The sequence below is a fragment of the Carcharodon carcharias genome, chromosome 19 (assembly GCF_017639515.1).
Source record: "Carcharodon carcharias isolate sCarCar2 chromosome 19, sCarCar2.pri, whole genome shotgun sequence".
NCBI lineage: Eukaryota > Metazoa > Chordata > Chondrichthyes > Lamniformes > Lamnidae > Carcharodon > Carcharodon carcharias.
The window spans coordinates 103,486,277-103,505,001 of record NC_054485.1 but is presented as its reverse complement, the minus strand read 5'-3'; the positions used below and the strand labels follow the sequence as shown (position 1 = coordinate 103,505,001).

General features: G+C 71.8%; 1 protein-coding gene across 2 annotated transcripts in view; it reads left to right on the top strand.

Annotated features, from left to right (window-relative positions):
- skiv2l (SKI2 homolog, superkiller viralicidic activity 2-like) overlaps positions 1-18,725 on the top strand; it is a 169,434-nt gene that overhangs the window by 77,241 nt on the left and 73,468 nt on the right. Inside the window, exons 3-4 of one of the 2 annotated variants that reach the window (XM_041213085.1) lie at positions 17,046-17,155; positions 17,906-18,023. In XM_041213085.1, the coding sequence (XP_041069019.1) occupies positions 17,046-17,155; positions 17,906-18,023 (228 nt within the window). The remainder of the gene's footprint in view (positions 1-17,045; positions 17,156-17,905; positions 18,024-18,725) is intronic. The other variant, XM_041213086.1, reaches the window with a different exon arrangement.

Genomic DNA, 18,725 nt, shown 5'->3' with positions numbered 1-18,725 from the left:
CCTCCCTCCACCCTCTGGGGCTGGGGACCCTCCCTCCCTCCACCCTCCCTCCCACCCTCTGGGGCTGGGGACCCTCCCTCCCCCCCCCCTCCCTACCACCCTCTGGGGCTGGGGACCCTCCCTCCCGCCCTCCCTCCACCCTCTGGGGCTGGGGACCCTCCCTCCCACCCTCCCTCCTCCTTCTGGGACCAGGGACCAGGGACCAGGGACCCTCCTTCCCTCCCTCCCTGCACCCTCTGGGGCTGTGTACCCTCCCTCCCTCCCTCCACCCTCTGGGGCTGGGGACCCACCCTCCCACCCTCCCTCCACCCTCCACCCTCCCTCCACCCTCCCACCCTCCCTCCACCCTCCCACCCTCCCTCCACCCTCTGGGGCTGGGGACCCACCCTCCCACCCTCCCTCCACCCTCTGGGGCTGGGGACCCACCCTCCCACCCTCCCTCCACCCTCTGGGGCTGGGGACCCACCCTCCCACCCTCCCTCCACCCTCTGGGGCTGGGGACCCACCCTCCCACCCTCCCTCCACCCTCTGGGGCTGGGGACCCACCCTCCCACCCTCCCTCCACCCTCTGGGGCTGGGGACCCACCCTCCCACCCTCCCTCCACCCTCTGGGCTGGGGACCCACCCTCCCACCCTCCCTCCACCCTCTGGGGCTGGGGACCCACCCTCCCACCCTCCCTCCACCCTCTGGGGCTGGGGACCCACCCTCCCACCCTCCCTCCACCCTCTGGGGCTGGGGACCCACCCTCCCACCCTCCCTCCACCCTCTGGGGCTGGGGACCCACCCTCCCACCCTCCCTCCACCCTCTGGGGCTGGGGACCCACCCTCCCACCCTCCCTCCACCCTCTGGGGCTGGGGACCCACCCTCCCACCCTCCCTCCACCCTCTGGGGCTGGGGACCCACCCTCCCACCCTCCCTCCACCCTCTGGGGCTGGGGACCCACCCTCCCACCCTCCCTCCACCCTCTGGGGCTGGGGACCCACCCTCCCACCCTCCCTCCACCCTCTGGGGCTGGGGACCCACCCTCCACCCTCCCTCCACCCTCTGGGGCTGGGGACCCACCCTCCCTCCACCCTCGGGGCTTGGGGACCCACCCTCCCACCCTCCCTCCACCCTCCCACCCTCCTCCACCCTCCCACCCTCCCTCCACCCTCCCACCCTCCCTCCACCCTCCCTCCACCCTCCCACCCTCCCACCCTCCCTCCACCCTCCCACCCTCCCTCCACCCTCTGGGGCTGGGGACCCACCCTCCCACCCTCCCTCCACCCTCCCACCCTCCCTCCACCCTCCCACCCTCCCTCCACCCTCCCACCCTCCCTCCACCCTCTGGGGCTGGGGACCCACCCTCCCACCCTCCTCCACCCTCCCACCCTCCCTCCACCCTCTGGGGCTGGGGACCCACCCTCCCACCCTCCCTCCACCCTCCCACCCTCCCTCCACCCTCCCACCCTCCCTCCACCCTCTGGGGCTGGGGACCCACCCTCCCTCCACCCTCTGGGGCTGGGGACCCACCCTCCCACCCTCCCTCCACCCTCCCAACCTGCCTCCACCCTCTGGGGCTGGGGACCCACCCTCCCACCCTCCCTCCACCCTCTGGGGCTGGGGACCCACCCTCCCACCCTCCCTCCACCCTCTGGGGGCTGGGGACCCACCCTCCCACCCTCCCTCCACCCTCTGGGGCTGGGGACCCACCCTCCCACCCTCCCTCCACCCTCTGGGGCTGGGGACCCACCCTCCCACCCTCCCTCCACCCTCTGGGGCTGGGGACCCACCCTCCCACCCTCCCTCCACCCTCTGGGGCTGGGGACCCACCCTCCCACCCTCCCTCCACCCTCTGGGGCTGGGGACCCACCCTCCCACCCTCCCTCCACCCTCTGGGGCTGGGGACCCACCCTCCCACCCTCCCTCCACCCTCTGGGGCTGGGGACCCACCCTCCCACCCTCCCTCCACCCTCTGGGGCTGGGGACCCACCCTCCCACCCTCCCTCCACCCTCTGGGGCTGGGGACCCTCCCTCCCACCCTCCCTCCACCCTCTGGGGCTGGGGGACCCACCCTCCCACCCTCCCTCCACCCTCTGGGGCTGGGGACCCACCCTCCCACCCTCCCTCCACCCTCTGGGGCTGGGGACCCACCCTCCCACCCTCCCTCCACCCTCTGGGGCTGGGGGACCCACCCTCCCACCCTCCCTCCACCCTCTGGGGCTGGGGACCCACCCTCCCACCCTCCCTCCACCCTCTGGGGCTGGGGACCCTCCCTCCCACCCTCCCTCCACCCTCTGGGGCTGGGGACCCACCCTCCCACCCTCCCTCCACCCTCTGGGGCTGGGGACCCACCCTCCCCACCCTCCCTCCACCCTCTGGGGCTGGGGACCCTCCCCTCCCACCCTCCCTCCACCCTCTGGGGCTGGGGGACCCACCCTCCCACCCTCCCTCCACCCTCTGGGGCTGGGGACCCACCCTCCACCCTCCCTCCACCCTCTGGGGCTGGGGACCCACCCTCCCACCCTCCCTCCACCCTCTGGGGCTGGGGACCCACCCTCCCACCCTCCCTCCACCCTCTGGGCTGGGGACGCCACCCTCCCACCCTCCTCCACCTGGGGCTGGACCCACCCTCCCACCTCACCCTCTGGGCTGGGGACCCACCCTCCCACCCTCCCCACCCTCTGGGGCTTGGGGACCCACCCTCCCACCCTCCCTCCACCCTCTGGGGCCTGGGGACCACCCTCCCACCCTCCAGTCCACCCTCTGGGGGCTGGGGACGCAACCACTCCACGCCTCGCCTCCACCCTCTGGGGCTGGGGACCCACCCTCCCCACCCTCCCTCCACCCTCTGGGGCTGGACCCACCCTCCACCCTCCTCCACCCTCTGGGCTGGGGGACACACCCTCCCACCCTTCGCCTCCACCTCTTGGGGCTGGGGACCCACCCTCCCACCCTCCCCCTCCTCCCTCCACCCTCCCTCCACCTGCCACCCCTCCCACCCTCCTTCCACCCTCTGGGGCTGGGAACCCACCCTCCCACCCTCCCTCCCACCCTCTGGGGCTGGGGACCCACCCTCCCCACCCTCCCTCCACCCTCTGGGGGCTGGGACCCACCCTCCCACCCTCGCCTCCACCCTCTGGGGCTGGGGGACCCACCCTCCCACCCTCCCTCCACCCTCTGGGTGCTGGGGACCCACCTCACCTCCCACCCTCCCTCCACCCTCTGGGCTGGGGGACCCACCCTCCCACCCTCCCTCCACCCTCTGGGGCTGGGGACCCACCCTCCCACCCTCCCTCCACCCTCTGGGGCTGGGGACCCACCCTCCCACCCTTCCCTCCACCCTCCACCCTCGCCTCCACCCTCTCCACCCTCCCTCCACCCTCTGGGGCAGGGGACCCTCCCTCCCACCCTCCCTCCCACCCTCTGGGGCTGGGGACCCACCCTCCCACCCTCCCTCCACCCTCTGGGGCTGGGGGACCCACCCTCCCACCCTCCCTCCACCCTCTGGGCTGGGGACCCCCACCGCTCCACCCTCCCCTCCACCCTCTGGGGCTGGGGACCCACCCTCCCACCCTCCCTCCACCCTCTGGGCTGGGGACCCACCCTCCCACCCTCCCTCCACCCTCTGGGGCTGGGGACCCACCTCCCACCCTCCCTCCACCCTCTGGGGCTGGGGGACCCACCCTCCCACCCTCCTCCCCACCCTCTGGGGCTGGGGGACCCACCCTCCCACCCTCCCTCCACCCTCTGGGGCTGGGGACCCTCCCCCTCCCACCCTCCCTCCACCCTCTGGGGCTGGGGACCCACCCTCCACCCTCCCTCCACCCTCTGGGGCTGGGGACCCTCCCTCCCACCCTCTCCCTCCACCCTCTGGGGCTGGGGACCCACCCTCCCACCCGCCCTCCACCCTCTGGGGCTGGGGACCCTCCCTCCCACCCTCCCTCCACCCTCTGGGGCTGGGGACCCACCCTCCCACCCTCCCTCCACCCTCTGGGGCTGGGGACCCACCCTCCCACCCTCCCTCCACCCTCTGGGGCTGGGGACCCACCCTCCACCCTCCCTCCACCCTCTGGGCTGGGGGACCCACCCTCCCACCCTCCCTCCACCCTCTGGGGCTGGGGACCCACCCTCCCACCCTCCCTCCACCCTCTGGGGCTGGGGACCCACCCTCCCACCCTCGCCTCCACCCTCTGGGCTGGGGACCCACCCTCCCACCCTCCCTCCACCCTCTGGGGCTGGGGACCCACCCTCCCACCCTCCCTCCACCCTCTGGGGCTGGGGACCCACCCTCCCACCCACGCCACCACCTCCCACCCTCCCTCCACCTCCACCCTCGCCTCCACCCTCTGGGGCTGGGGACCCACCCTCCCACCCTCCCTCCACCCTCTGGCTGGGACCCACCCTCCCACCCTCCCCTCCACCTCTGGGGCTGGGGGACCCACCCTCCCACCCTCCCTCCACCCTCTGGGGCTGGGGACCCACCCTCCACCCTCCCTCCACCCTCTGGGGCTGGGGACCCACCCTCCCACCCTCCCTCCACCCTCTGGGGCTGGGGACCCACCCTCCCACCCTCCCTCCACCCTCTGGGGCTGGGGACCCACCCTCCCACCCTCCTCCACCCTCTGGGGCTGGGGACCCACCCTCCCACCCCTCCCTCCACCCTCTGGGGCTGGGGACCCACCCTCCCACCCTCCCTCCACCCTCTGGGGCTGGGGACCCACCCTCCCACCCTCCCTCCACCCTCTGGGGCTGGGGACCCACCCTCCCACCCTCCCTCCACCCTCCCACCCTCCCTCCACCCTCCCACCCTCCCCTCCTCCACCCTCTGGGGCTGGGGACCCCACCCTCCCTCCACCCTCCCTCCACCCTCCCACCCTCCCTCCACCCTCTGGGGCTGGGGACCCACCCTCCCACCCTCCCTCCACCCTCTGGGGCTGGGGACCCACCCTCCCACCCTCCCTCCACCCTCTGGGGCTGGGACCCACCCTCCCACCCTCCCTCCACCCTCTGGGGCTGGGGACCCACCCTCCCACCCTCCCTCCACCCTCCCACCCTCCCTCCACCCTCCCACCCTCCCTCCACCCTCCCACCCTCCCTCCACCCTCTGGGGCTGGGGACCCACCCTCCCACCCTCCCTCCACCCTCCCACCCTCCCTCCACCCTCTGGGGCTGGGGACCCACCCTCCCACCCTCCCTCCACCCTCTGGGGCTGGGGACCCACCCTCCCACCCTCCCTCCACCCTCCCACCCTCCCTCCACCCTCCCACCCTCCCTCCACCCTCCCACCCTCCCTCCACCCTCTGGGGCTGGGGACCCACCCTCCCACCCTCCCTCCACCCTCTGGGGCTGGGGACCCACCCTCCCACCCTCCCTCCACCCTCTGGGGCTGGGGACCCACCCTCCCACCCTCCCTCCACCCTCCACCCTCCCTCCACCCCTCCCACCCTCCCTCCACCCTCTGGGGCTGGGACCCACCCTCCCACCCTCCCTCCACCCTCTGGGCTGGGGACCCACCCTCCCACCCTCCCTCCACCCTCTGGGGGCTGGGGACCCACCCTCCCACCCTCCTCCACCCTCTGGGGCTGGGGACCCACCCTCCCACCCTCCCTCCACCCTCTGGGGCTGGGGACCCACCCTCCCACCCTCCCTCCACCCTCTGGGGCTGGGGACCCACCCTCCCACCCTCCCTCCACCCTCTGGGGCTGGGACCCACCCTCCCACCCTCCCTCCACCCTCTGGGGCTGGGGACCCACCCTCCCACCCTCCCTCCACCCTCTGGGGCTGGGGACCCACCCTCCCACCCTCCCTCCACCCTCTGGGGCTGGGGACCCACCCTCCCACCCTCCCTCCACCCTCCCACCCTCCCTCCACCCTCCCACCCTCCCTCCACCCTCTGGGGCTGGGGACCCACCCTCCCACCCTCCCTCCACCCTCTGGGGCTGGGGACCCACCCTCCCACCCTCCCTCCACCCTCTGGGGCTGGGGACCCACCCTCCCACCCTCCCTCCACCCTCTGGGGCTGGGACCCACCCTCCCACCCTCCCTCCACCCTCTGGGGCTGGGGACCCACCCTCCCACCCTCCCTCCACCCTCTGGGGCTGGGGACCCACCCTCCCACCCTCCCTCCACCCTCTGGGGCTGGGGACCCACCCTCCCACCCTCCCTCCACCCTCTGGGGCTGGGGACCCACCCTCCCACCCTCCCTCCACCCTCTGGGGCTGGGGACCCACCCTCCTCCCTCCCTCCACCCTCTGGGGCTGGGGACCCACCCTCCCACCCTCCCTCCACCCTCTGGGGCTGGGGGACCCACCCTCCCACCCTCCCTCCACCCTCTGGGGGCTGGGGACCCACCCTCCCACCCTCCTCCACCCTCTGGGCTGGGGGACCCACCCTCCCCACCCTCCCTCCACCCTCTGGGGCTGGGGACCCACCCTCCCACCCTCCCCCACCCTCTGGGGCTGGGACACCCTCCCCCTCCCTCCCTCCCTTCCCACCCTCTGGGGCTGGGGACCCACCCTCCCACCCTCCCTCCACCCTCTGGGGCTGGGGACCCACCCTCCCACCCTCCCTCCTCCACCCTCTGGGGCTGGGGACCCACCCTCCCACCCTCCCTCCCACCTCTGGGGCTGGGGACCCACCCTCCCACCCTCCCTCCACCCTCTGGGGGCTGGGGACCCACCCTCCCACCCTCCCTCCACCCTCTGGGCTGGGACCCACCCTCCCACCCTCCCTCCACCCCTCTGGGGCTGGGACCCACCCTCCCACCCTCCCTCCACCCTCTGGGGCTGGGGACCCACCCTCCCACCCTCCCTCCACCCTCTGGGCTGGGGACCCACCCTCGCCACCCTCCCTCCACCCTCTGGGGCTGGGGACCCACCCTCCCACCCTCGCCTCCACCCTCTGGGGCTGGGGACCCACCCTCCCACCCTCCCTCCACCCTCTGGGGGCTGGGGACCCACCCTCCCACCCTCCCTCCACCCTCTGGGGCCTGGGGACCCACCCTCCCACCCTCCCTCCACCCTCTGGGGCTGGGGACCCACCCTCCCACCCTCCCTCCACCCTCTGGGGCTGGGGACCCACCCTCCCACCCTCCCTCCACCCTCTGGGGCTGGGGACCCACCCTCCCACCCTCCCTCCACCCTCTGGGGCTGGGGGACCCACCCTCCCCCCTCCCTCCACCCTCTGGGGCTGGGGACCCACCCTCCCACCCTCCCCTCCACCCTCTGGGGCTGGGACCCACCCTCCCACCCTCCCTCCACCCTCTGGGGCTGGGGACCCACCCTCCCACCCTCCCTCCACCCTCTGGGGCTGGGGACCCACCCTCCCACCCTCCCTCCACCCTCTGGGGCTGGGGACCCACCCTCCCACCCTCCCTCCACCCTCTGGGGCTGGGGACCCACCCTCCTCCACCCTCTGGGGCTGGGGACCCCACCCTCCCTCCACCCTCTGGGGCTGGGGACCCACCCTCCCACCCTCCCTCCACCCTCCCACCCTCCCTCCACCCTCCCACCCTCCCTCCACCCTCCCTCCCTCCCTCCACCCTCCCACCACCCTCCCACCCTACCACCCTCCCACCCTCCCTCCACCCTCCCACCCTCCCTCCACCCTCTGGGGCTGGGGACCCACCCTCCCACCCTCCTCCACCCTCCCACCCTCCCTCCACCCTCCCACCCTCCTCCACCCTCCTGGGGCTGGGGACCCACCCTCCCACCCTCCCTCCACCCTCCACCCTCCCTCCTCCACCCTCCCACCCTCCCTCCACCCTCTGGGGCTGGGGACCCACCCTCCCACCCTCCCTCTCCCCTCTGGGGCCTGGGACCACCCTCCCACCCTCCCTCCACCCTCTGGGGCTGGGGACCCACCCTCCCTCCACCCTCTGGCTGGGGACCCCCCCCCCACCCTCCCTCCACCCCTCCCACCCTCCCCACCCTCTGGGGCTGGGGACCCACCCTCCACCCTCCCTCCACCCTCTGGGGCTGGGACCCACCCTCTCCCACCCTCCCTCCACCCTCTGGGGCTGGGGACCCACCCTCCCACCCTCCCTCCACCCTCTGGGGCTGGGGACCCACCCTCCCACCCTCCCTCCACCCTCTGGGGCTGGGGACCCACCCTCCCACCCTCCCTCCACCCTCTGGGGCTGGGGACCCACCCTCCCACCCTCCCTCCACCCTCTGGGGCTGGGGACCCACCCTCCCACCCTCCCTCCACCCTCTGGGGCTGGGGACCCACCCTCCCACCCTCCCTCCACCCTCTGGGGCTGGGGACCCACCCTCCCACCCTCCCTCCACCCTCTGGGGCTGGGGACCCCACCCTCCCACCCTCCCTCCACCCTCTGGGGCTGGGGACCCACCCTCCCACCCTCCCTCCACCCTCTGGGGCTGGGGACCCACCCTCCCACCCTCCCTCCACCCTCTGGGGCTGGGGACCCACCCTCCCACCCTCCCTCCACCCTCTGGGGCTGGGGGACCCACCCTCCCACCCTCCCTCCACCCTCTGGGGCTGGGACCCACCCTCCCACCCTCCCTCCACCCTCTGGGGCTGGGGACCCACCCTCCCACCCTCCCTCCAACCCTCTGGGGCTGGGGACCCACCCTCCCACCCTCCCTCACCCTCCCACCCTCCCTCCACCCTCCCACCCTCCCTCCACCCTCCCACCCTCCCTCCACCCTCTGGGGCTGGGGACCCACCCTCCCACCCTCCCTCCACCCTCCCACCCCTCCCTCCACCCTCCCACCCTCCCTCCACCCTCCCACCCTCCCTCCACCCTCTGGGGCTGGGGACCCACCCTCCCACCCGCCCTCCACCCTCTGGGCTGGGGACCCACCCTCCCACCCTCCCTCCCCCCTCTGGGCTGGGGACCCACCCTCCCACCCTCCCTCCACCCTCTGGGGCTGGGGACCCACCCTCCCGCCACCTCCTCCCTCCCTCCACCCTCTGGGCTGGGACCCACCCTCCCACCCTCCCTCCACCCTCTGGGGCTGGGGACCCACCCTCCCACCCTCCTCCACCCTCTGGGGCTGGGACCCACCCTCCCACCCTCCCTCCACCCTCTGGGCTGGGGACCCACCCTCACCACCCTCCCTCCACCCTCCCACCCTCCCTCCACCCTCTGGGGCTGGGGACCCACCCTCCCACCCTCCCTCCACCCTCTGGGCTGGGGACCCACCCTCCCACCCTCCCTCCACCCTCTGGGGCTGGGACCCACCCTCCCACCCTCCCTCCACCCTCTGGGCTGCTGGGACCCACCCTCCCACCCTCCCTCCACCCTCTGGGCTGGGAACCCCACCCTCCCACCCTCCCTCCACCCTCCCCTCTGGCTGGGGACCCACCCTCCCACCCTCCCTCCACCCTCTGGGCTGGGACCCACCCTCCACCCTCCCTCCACCCTCTGGGGCTGGGACCCACCCTCCCACCCTCCCTCCACCCTCTGGGGCTGGGGACCCACCCTCCCCACCCTCCCTCTCCACCCCCTCCCCCCCCCCTGGGGCTGGGGACCCACCCTCCCACCCTCCCCCCACCACCCTCTGGGGCTGGGGACCACCCTCCCACCCTCCCTCCACCCTCTGGGGCTGGGACCACCCACCCACACCTCCCTCCACCCTCTGGGCTGGGACCCACCCTCCCACCCTCCCTCCACCCTCTGGGCTGGGACCCACCCCTCCACCCTCCCTCCACCCTCATGGGGCTGGGGACCCACCCTCCCACCCTCCCTCCACCCTCTGGGGCTGGGGACCCCACCCTCCCTCCCTCCCTCCACCCCTGGGGCTGGGGACCCACCCTCCCACCCTCCCCTCCACCCTCTGGGGCTGGGGGACCCACCCTCCCACCCTCCCTCCACCCTCTGGGGCTGGGGACCCACCCTCTCCCTCCACCCTCTGGGGCTGGGGACCCACCCTCCCTCCACCCTCTGGGGCTGGGGACCCACCCTCCCTCCACCCTCTGGGGCTGGGGACCCACCCTCCCTCCACCCTCTGGGGCTGGGGACCCACCCTCCCTCCACCCTCTGGGGCTGGGGACCCACCCTCCCTCCACCCTCTGGTGAACCTCCCTCCCTCCACCCTCCCCACCCTCCCTCCCTCCACCCTCTTGGCTGGGGACCCACCCTCCCACCCTCCCTCCACCCTCTGGGGCTGGGGACCCACCCTCCTCACCCTCCCTCCACCCTCCCACCCTCCCTCCCCACCCTCCCTCCACCCTCCCACCCTCCCTCCACCTCCACCCTCCCTCCACCCTCTGGGGCTGGGGACCCACCCTCCCACCCTCCCTCCACCCTCTGGGCTGGGGACCCACCCTCCCACCCTCCCTCCACCCTCTGGGGCTGGGGACCCACCCTCCCACCCTCCCTCCACCCTCTGGGGCTGGGGACCCACCCTCCCACCCTCCCTCCACCCTCTGGGGCTGGGGACCCACCCTCCCACCCTCCCTCCACCCTCTGGGGCTGGGGACCCACCCTCCCACCCTCCCTCCACCCTCTGGGGCTGGGGACCCACCCTCCCACCCTCCCTCCACCCTCTGGGCTGGGGACCCACCCTCCCACCCTCCCTCCACCCTCTGGGGCTGGGACCCTCCCTCCCACCCTCCCTCCACCCTCTGGGGCTGGGGACCCACCCTCCCACCCTCCCTCCACCCTCCCACCCTCCCTCCACCCTCTGAGGCTGGGGACCCACCCTCCCACCCTCCCTCCACCCTCTGGGGCTGGGGACCCACCCTCCGGCACCCTCCCCTCCACCCTCTGGGGCTGGGGACCCACCCTCCCACCCTCCCTCCACCCTCTGGGGCTGGGGGACCCACCCTCCCACCCTCCCTCCACCCTCTGGGGCTGGGACCCACCCTCCCACCCTCCCTCCACCCTCTGGGGCTGGGGACCCACCCTCCCACCCTCCCTCCACCCTCTGGGGCTGGGGACCCACCCTCCACCCTCCCTCCACCCCTCTGGGGGCTGGGGACCCACCCTCCCTCCACCCTCTGGGGGCTGGGGACCCACCCTCCCTCCACCCTCTGGGGCTGGGACCCACCCTCCTCCACCCTCTGGGGCTGGGGACCCACCCTCCCACCCTCCCTCCACCCTCTGGGGCTGGGGACCCACCCTCCCACCCTCCCTCCACCCTCTGGGGCTGGGGACCCACCCTCCCACCCTCCCTCCACCCTCTGGGGCTGGGGACCCACCCTCCCACCCTCCCTCCCACCCTCCCTCCACCCTCCCACCCTCCCTCCACCCTCTGGGGGCTGGGGACCCACCTCCCACCCTCCTCACACCCTCTGGGGCTGGGGACCCACCCTCCCCACCCTCCCTCCACCCTCTGGGGCTGGGGACCCACCCTCCACCCTCTGGGGTTGGGGACCCACCCTCCCCACCCTCCCTCCACCCTCTGGGGCTGGGGACCCACCCTCCCACCCTCCCTCCACCCTCCCACCCTCCCTCCACCCTCCCACCCTCCCTCCACCCTCTGGGGCTGGGGACCCACCCCCCACCCTCCCCTCCACCCTCTGGGGCTGGGACCCACCCTCCCACCCTCCCCTCCACCCTCTGGGGCTGGGGGACCCACCCTCCCACCCTCCCTCCACCCTCTGGGGCTGGGGACCCTCCCTCCCACCCTCCCTCCACCCCTGGGGCTGGGGACCCACCCTCCCACCCTCCCTCCACCCTCCCTCCACCCTCTGGGGCTGGGGACCCACCCTCCCACCCTCCCTCCCACCCTCTGGGCTGGGGACCCACCCTCCCACCCTCCCTCCACCCTCTGGGGCTGGGGACCCACCCTCCCACCCTCCCTCCACCCTCTGGGGCTGGGGACCCACCCTCCCACCCTCCCTCCACCCTCCCACCCTCCCTCCACCCTCTGGGGCTGGGGACCCACCCTCCCACCCTCCCTCCACCCTCTGGGCTGGGACCCACCCTCCCACCCTCCCCCACCCTCTGGGGCTGGGGACCCACCCTCCACCCCTGGGGCTGAGGACCCACCCTCCCACCCTATGGGGCTGGGGACCCACCCTCCCACCCCTCCCTCCACCCTCTGGGCTGGGGACCCACCCTCCCACCCTCCCTCCACCCTCTGGGGCTGGGGACCCACCCTCCCACCCTCTCCCTCCACCCTCTGGGGCTGGGGACCCACCCTCCCGCCCTCCCTCCACCCTCTGGGCTGGGAACCACCCTCCCGCCCTCCCTCCACCCTACCGCCCTCCCTCCACCCTCTGGGGCTGGGGACCCACCCTCCCACCCTCCCTCCACCCTCTGGGGCTGGGGACCCCACCCTCCCAGCCCTCCCTCCACCCTCTGGGGCTGGGGACCCACCCTCCCACCCTCCCTCCACCCTCTGGGGCTGGGACCCACCCTCCCAGCCCTCCCTCCACCCTCTGGGCTGGGGACCCACCCTCCCTCCCTCCCTCCACCCTCTGGGGCTGGGGACCCACCCTCCCGCCCTCCCTCCACCCTCTGGGGCTGGGGGACCCACCCTCCCAGCCCTCCCTCCACCCTCTGGGGCTGGGGACCCCACCCTCACCGCCCTCCCTCCACCCTCTGGGGCTGGGACCCGCCCTCCCGCCCTCCCTCCACCCTCTGGGGCTGGGGACCCCCCTCCCGCCCTCCCCTCCACCCTCTGGGGCTGGGGACCCACCCTCCCGCCCTCCCTCCACCCTCTGGGGCTGGGGACCCACCCTCCCGCCCTCCCTCCACCCTCTGGGGCTGGGGACCCACCCTCCCGCCCTCCCTCCACCCTCTGGGGCTGGGGACCCACCCTCCCGCCCTCCCCTCCACCCTCTGGGGCTGGGGACCCACCCTCCCGCCCTCCCTCCACCCTCTGGGGCTGGGGACCCACCCTCCCGCCCTCCCTCCACCCTCTGGGGCTGGGGACCCACCCTCCCGCCCTCCCTCCACCCTCTGGGGCTGGGGACCCACCCTCCCGCCCTCCCTCCACCCTCTGGGGCTGGGGACCCACCCTCCCCGCCCTCCCTCCACCCTCTGGGGCTGGGGACCCACCCTCCCCGCCCTCCCTCCACCCTCTGGGGGCTGGGGACCCACCCTCCCGCCCTCCCTCCACCCTCTGGGGCTGGGGACCCACCCTCCCGCCCTCCCTCCACCCTCTGGGGCTGGGGACCCACCCTCCCGCCCTCCCTCCACCCTCTGGGGCTGGGGACCCACCCTCCCGCCCTCCCTCCACCCTCTGGGGCTGGGGACCCACCCTCCCGCCCTCCCTCCACCCTCTGGGGGCTGGGGACCCACCCTCCCGCCCTCCCTCCACCCTCTGGGGGCTGGGGACCCACCCTCCCCGCCCTCCCTCCACCCTCCCCGCCCTCCCTCCACCCTCCCGCCCTCCCTCCACCCTCCCGCCCTCCCTCCACCCTCCCGCCCTCCTCCACCCTCCACCCTCCCGCCCTCCCTCCACCCTCTGGGGCTGGGGACCCACCCTCCCGCCCTCCCTCCACCCCTCCCGCCCTCCCTCCACCCTCCCGCCCTCCCTCCACCCTCCCGCCCTCCCTCCACCCTCTGGGGGCTGGGGACCCACCCTCCCGCCCTCCCTCCACCCTCTGGGGCTGGGACCCACCCTCCCGCCCTCCCTCCACCCTCTGGGGCTGGGGACCCACCCTCCCGCCCTCCCTCCACCCTCTGGGGCTGGGGACCCACCCTCCCGCCCTCCCTCCACCCTCTGGGGCTGGGACCCACCCTCCCGCCCTCCCTCCACCCTCCCGCCCTCCCTCCACCCTCCCGCCCTCCCTCCACCCTCCCGCCCTCCCTCCACCCTCTGGGGCTGGGGACCCACCCTCCCGCCCTCCCTCCACCCTCTGGGGCTGGGGACCCACCCTCCCGCCCTCCCTCCACCCTCTGGGGCTGGGGACCCACCCTCCCGCCCTCCCTCCACCCTCCCGCCCTCCCTCCACCCTCCCGCCCTCCCTCCACCCTCCCGCCCTCCCTCCACCCTCTGGGGCTGGGGACCCACCCTCCCCCGCCCTCCCCTCCACCCTCTGGGGCTGGGGACCCACCCTCCCGCCCTCCCTCCACCCTCTGGGGCTGGGGACCCACCCTCCCGCCCTCCCTCCACCCTCTGGGGCTGGGGACCCACCCTCCCGCCCTCCCTCCACCCTCTGGGGCTGGGGACCCACCCTCCCGCCCTCCCTCCACCCTCTGGGGCTGGGGACCCACCCTCCCGCCCTCCCTCCACCTCAGGGGCTGGGGACCCACCCTCCCCGCCCTCCCTCCACCCCTCTGGGGCTGGGGGACCCACCCTCCCGCCCTCCCTCCACCCTCTGGGGCTGGGGACCCACCCTCCCGCCCTCCCTCCACCCTCTGGGCTGGGGACCCTCCCTCCCGCCCTCCCTCCACCCTCTGGGTTCTGTGGACCCTCCCGCCCGCCCTCCCTCCACCCTCTGGGGCTGTGGACCCTCCCTCCCGCCCTCCCTCCACCCTCTGGGGCTGGGGACCCACCCTCCCCGCCCTCCCTCCACCCTCTGGGGCTGGGGACCCACCCTCGCCGCCCTCCCTCCACCCTCTGGGGCTGGGGACCCACCCTTCACCCGCCCTCCCTCCACCCTCTGGGGCTGGGGACCCACCCTCCCGGCCTCCCTCCACCCTCTGGGGCTGGGGACCCACCCTCCCGCCCTCCCTCCACCCTCTGGGGCTGGGGACCCTCCCTCCCGCCCTCCCTCCACCCTCTGGGGCTGGGGACCCTCCCTTCCGCCCTCCCTCCACCCTCTGGGGCTGGGGACCCTCCCTCCCCCCCTCCCTCCCACCCTCTGGGTCTTGGGACCCTCCCTACTCCCCTCCCTCCCACCCTCTGGGGCTGGGGACCCTCCCTCCCCGCCTCCCTGCCCCCCTCCCTCCCACCCTCTGGGGCTGGGGACCCTGTCTCCCCCCCTCCCTCCCACCCTTTGGGTCTTGGGACCCTCCCTACTCCCCTCCCTCCCACCCTCTGGGGCTGGGCACCCTCCCTCCCTCCCTCCACCCTCTGGGGTGGGCACCCTCCCTCCCTCCCTCCACCCTCTGGGGTGGGCACCCTCCCTCCCTCCCTCCACCCTCTGGGGTGGGCACCCTCCCTCCCTCCCTCCCTCCCTCCACCCTCTGCGGCTGGGCACCCTCCCTCCCTCCCTCCACCCTCTGGGGCTGGGCACCCTCCCTCCCTCCCTCCACCCTCTGGGGCTGGGCACCCTCCCTCCCTCCCTCCACCCTCTGGGGCTGGGCACCCTCCCTCCCTCCATCTACCCTCTGGCGCTGGGGACCCTCCCTCCCTCCACCCTCTGGGCCTGGGGCCCCACCCTCCCTCCCTCCCTCCACCCTCCCTCCCTCCCTCCACCCTCTTGGCCTGGGGACCCTCCCTCCCTCTCTTCCACCCTCCCTCCCTCCCTTCCACCCTCCCTCCCTCCACCCTCTGGGGCTGGGGACCCTCCCTCCCTCCCTCCCTCCACCCTCTGAGGCTGTTCACCCTCCCTCCCTCCCTCCCTCCACCCTCTGAGGCTGGGCACCCTCCCTCCCTCCCTCCCTCCACCCTCTGAGGCTGGGCACCCTCCCTCCCTCCCTCCCTCCACCCTCTGAGGCTGGGCACCCTCCCTCCCTCCCTCCCTCCACCCTCTGAGGCTGGGCACCCTCCATCCCTCCACCCTCTGGGGCTGGGCACCCTCCCTCCCTTCCTCCCTACACCCTCTGGGGCTGGGCACCCTCCCTCCCTCCCTCCCTCCACCCTCTGGGGCTGGGGACCCTCCCTCCCTCCACCCTCTTGGGCTGGGGCCCCACCCTCCCTCCCTCCCTCCACCCTCCCTCCCTCCCTCCACCCTCCCTCCCTCCCTCCCTCCCTCCACCCTCCTTCCCTCCCTCCACCCTCCCTCCCTCCCTCCACCCTCCCTCCCTCTCTCCCTCCACCCTCCCTCCCTCTCTCCCTCCACCCTCTGGCCTGGGGACCCACCTCTCCTCCCTCCACCCTCTGGGCCTGGGGACCCACCCTCCCTCCCTCCCTCCACCCTCTGGGCCTGGGGACCCACCCTCCCTCCCTCCCTCCACCCTCTGGGCCTGGGGACCCACCCTCCCTCCCTCCCTCCACCCTCTGGGCCTGGGGACCCACCCTCCCTCCCTCCCTCCACCCTCTGGGCCTGGGGACCCTCCCTTCCCTCCACCCTCCCTCCCTCCACCCTCTGGGCCTGGGGACCCACCCTCCCTCCCTCCACCCTCTGTGCCTGGGGACCCACCCTCCCTCCCTCCCTCCACCCTCCCTCCCTCCCTTCCACCCTCTGGGGCTGGGGCCCTCCCTCCCTCCCTCCCTTCCACCGTCTGGGGCTGGGGCCCTCCCTCCCTCCCTCCCTTCCACCCTCCCTCCTTCCCACCCTCCATTCTCTCGTGCTGGAGTCCCTCCCTCCCTCCCTCCCACCCTCCATATTCTCGTGCTGGAGTCCCTCCCTCCCTCCCTCCCACCCTCCATTCTCTTGTGCTGGAGTCCCTCCCTCCCTACCTCCCTCCCTCCACTCTCTGGCGCTTGGGACCCTCCTTCCCTCCCTATCTCCCCTCACCCTCACCCTCTGGGGCCGCGGACCCTCCTTCCCTCCCTCCCTCTCTCCTCCTTCTGGGACCAGGGACCCTCCTTCCCTCCCTCCCTGCACCCTCTGGGGCTGTGTACCCTCCCTCCCTCCCTCCACCCTCCCTCCCTCCCTCCACCCTCCCTCCCTCCACCCTCTGGGGCTGGGCACCCTCCCTTTTTCCTCTATCCTCCGGGGCTGGGGACCGTTTCCCCTCCCGCCCCATCCCATGGGTTGGGCACCATGTTCTGTCCCCATGGCAATATTCCTTGGTCTCAGCCCACAAACAGAGTAACTGGCCATTGACCTCCACGCTGTTTGTGGGAGCCGGCTGTGAGCTGCTGTGTTTGCCTGCACAACAGGGGTCTACACGTCAAAAGGAATTTCTTTGAAGTGAAGTTAGAATTCTCTGCTTGTCAGAGCTCATGATGCCAGGAACGGGGAAATTCCAATTTTATTGCCTGGAATTCCAGGATTTTTCCGATGTTTTAGGGTTGCGATCTGGAGCACGGCGGGGTGCAACTGTGACCTGCCACTTGCTGATTTTTCTCTGTTCTGCTTCCTAACTAGCTTCCACATGGCCTGCCACCATACGCCTTGGACCTCATCACTGAGGCAGAGCAGCAATTCCTGACCGACCCCTCAAAGCTTCCCCTCCATCACTTTGAGAACTCCCAGAAGTAAGTTCCTCTGTCACCACCCCGGTTGCCAGCTACCTCTGCCGTTGTGCAGGAAAATGAACAACTATGGAAAAAGCTTTGTACACTTTGAGAGGACAACGCTCGGTTGGTTGTCGGAAGATTGCTGCGCAGGTAGAAGTGCGCGATATTCTACAGCACAGAAACGTGCCATTCAGCCCCACCTCTCAGTGCTTACGTTACTTCGTCTTGGCATATCCCACGCTTATCCACCTGCCCCTTCAGTGAATCTAGACTATTCACCTCAACCACAGCGGGTGGCAGTGAGTTCCACATTCTCACCGCTCTCTGGGTAAAGAATTCTTCTGAATTCCTGACGGGATTTATTATTGACTATCATATATTTATGGCCCCTAGTTCTGGCCTCACCTGCAAGTGGAGACGACTTCCTGCTTGTTTAGCCTGTTAAACCCCTTTAATAATTTTAAAGGCCTCAATCAGGTCAGCCTTCTCTTTTCTAGAGAAACCATGGCCCGCTGGCTCTGCTGATAGTTCTTACCTTGCAGATCTGCTATCATCTTTTGTAATTTTTTTTTCCCCCTCTCGAGTGGCCCCATTACCCTTTTTTTTGTGATATGGAGACCAGAACTGTGTGCAGTGTGGTCCAGCCAAGGTTTGGTGCAAGCTTAAATAACATCTCTCCTTCAGTGGTAGCCCACTGCCTGGCTGTACTTCATCCCATTTCCAGCCCCGTGTTAATCCCAAGATGTTTTTTTTTTGTTTGTACTGAAGGGTCTGGCCCAGAGAGGTATGTGTGGATTCTTTGTATCATGCTGATGTCACCCCGGTTCATTCAACGCTTAAAGTGGAGAGGAACCAGACCACGGGCGAGCTGCTGGGCTATAAAGAGGTATGGCGTGGGGAAGGAAGCAGGAGTGGTGTTGCTGCGGGTGAGGGCAGTTTTTGGCCCAACCCCTTTCTGTGGTTGAGGCTGTGGGAAGAGTTTTGAATGAATATTTTGTCTGTGTTTACAAAGGAAAGGGAGGATGTAGATATAGTAGGCCAGGTGGAACACTGCGAGATATTGGACGGTATAGTCATAAGGAGAGAGGAAGTAGTCGAAGGGTTGAAATCCTTGAAAGTTGATAAGTCACCAGGGCCAGATGGATTGTTTCCGAGGTTGCTGAAGGAAATCAGGGAGGAGATAGCAGATGCTCTGAGGATGATTTTCCAATCTTCACTAGATGTAGGGGAGGTACCGGAGGACTGGAGAAATGCAAGCGTAGTTCCATTGTTTAAAAAGAGATCAAAGCAAATGCCAAACAGTTATAGGCCAGTTAGTCTTACATCGGTGGTGAACAAATTAGTAGAATCTATCCTGAGAGATAGGATGAACTGTCATGTGGAAAGGCATGGACTAGTCAGGGATGGTCAGCATGGATTTGTTAAAGGAAGGTCTTGCCTCACAAATTTGATTGAATTCTTTGAGGAAGTGACAAGAAGGGTTGATGAAGGTAGCGCAGTGGATGTTGTGTGTGTGTGGGGGGTGGTGGGGGCACGATTAGGAAATTTGCAGATGACACAAAGATTGGCCGAGTAGTGGATAGTGTAG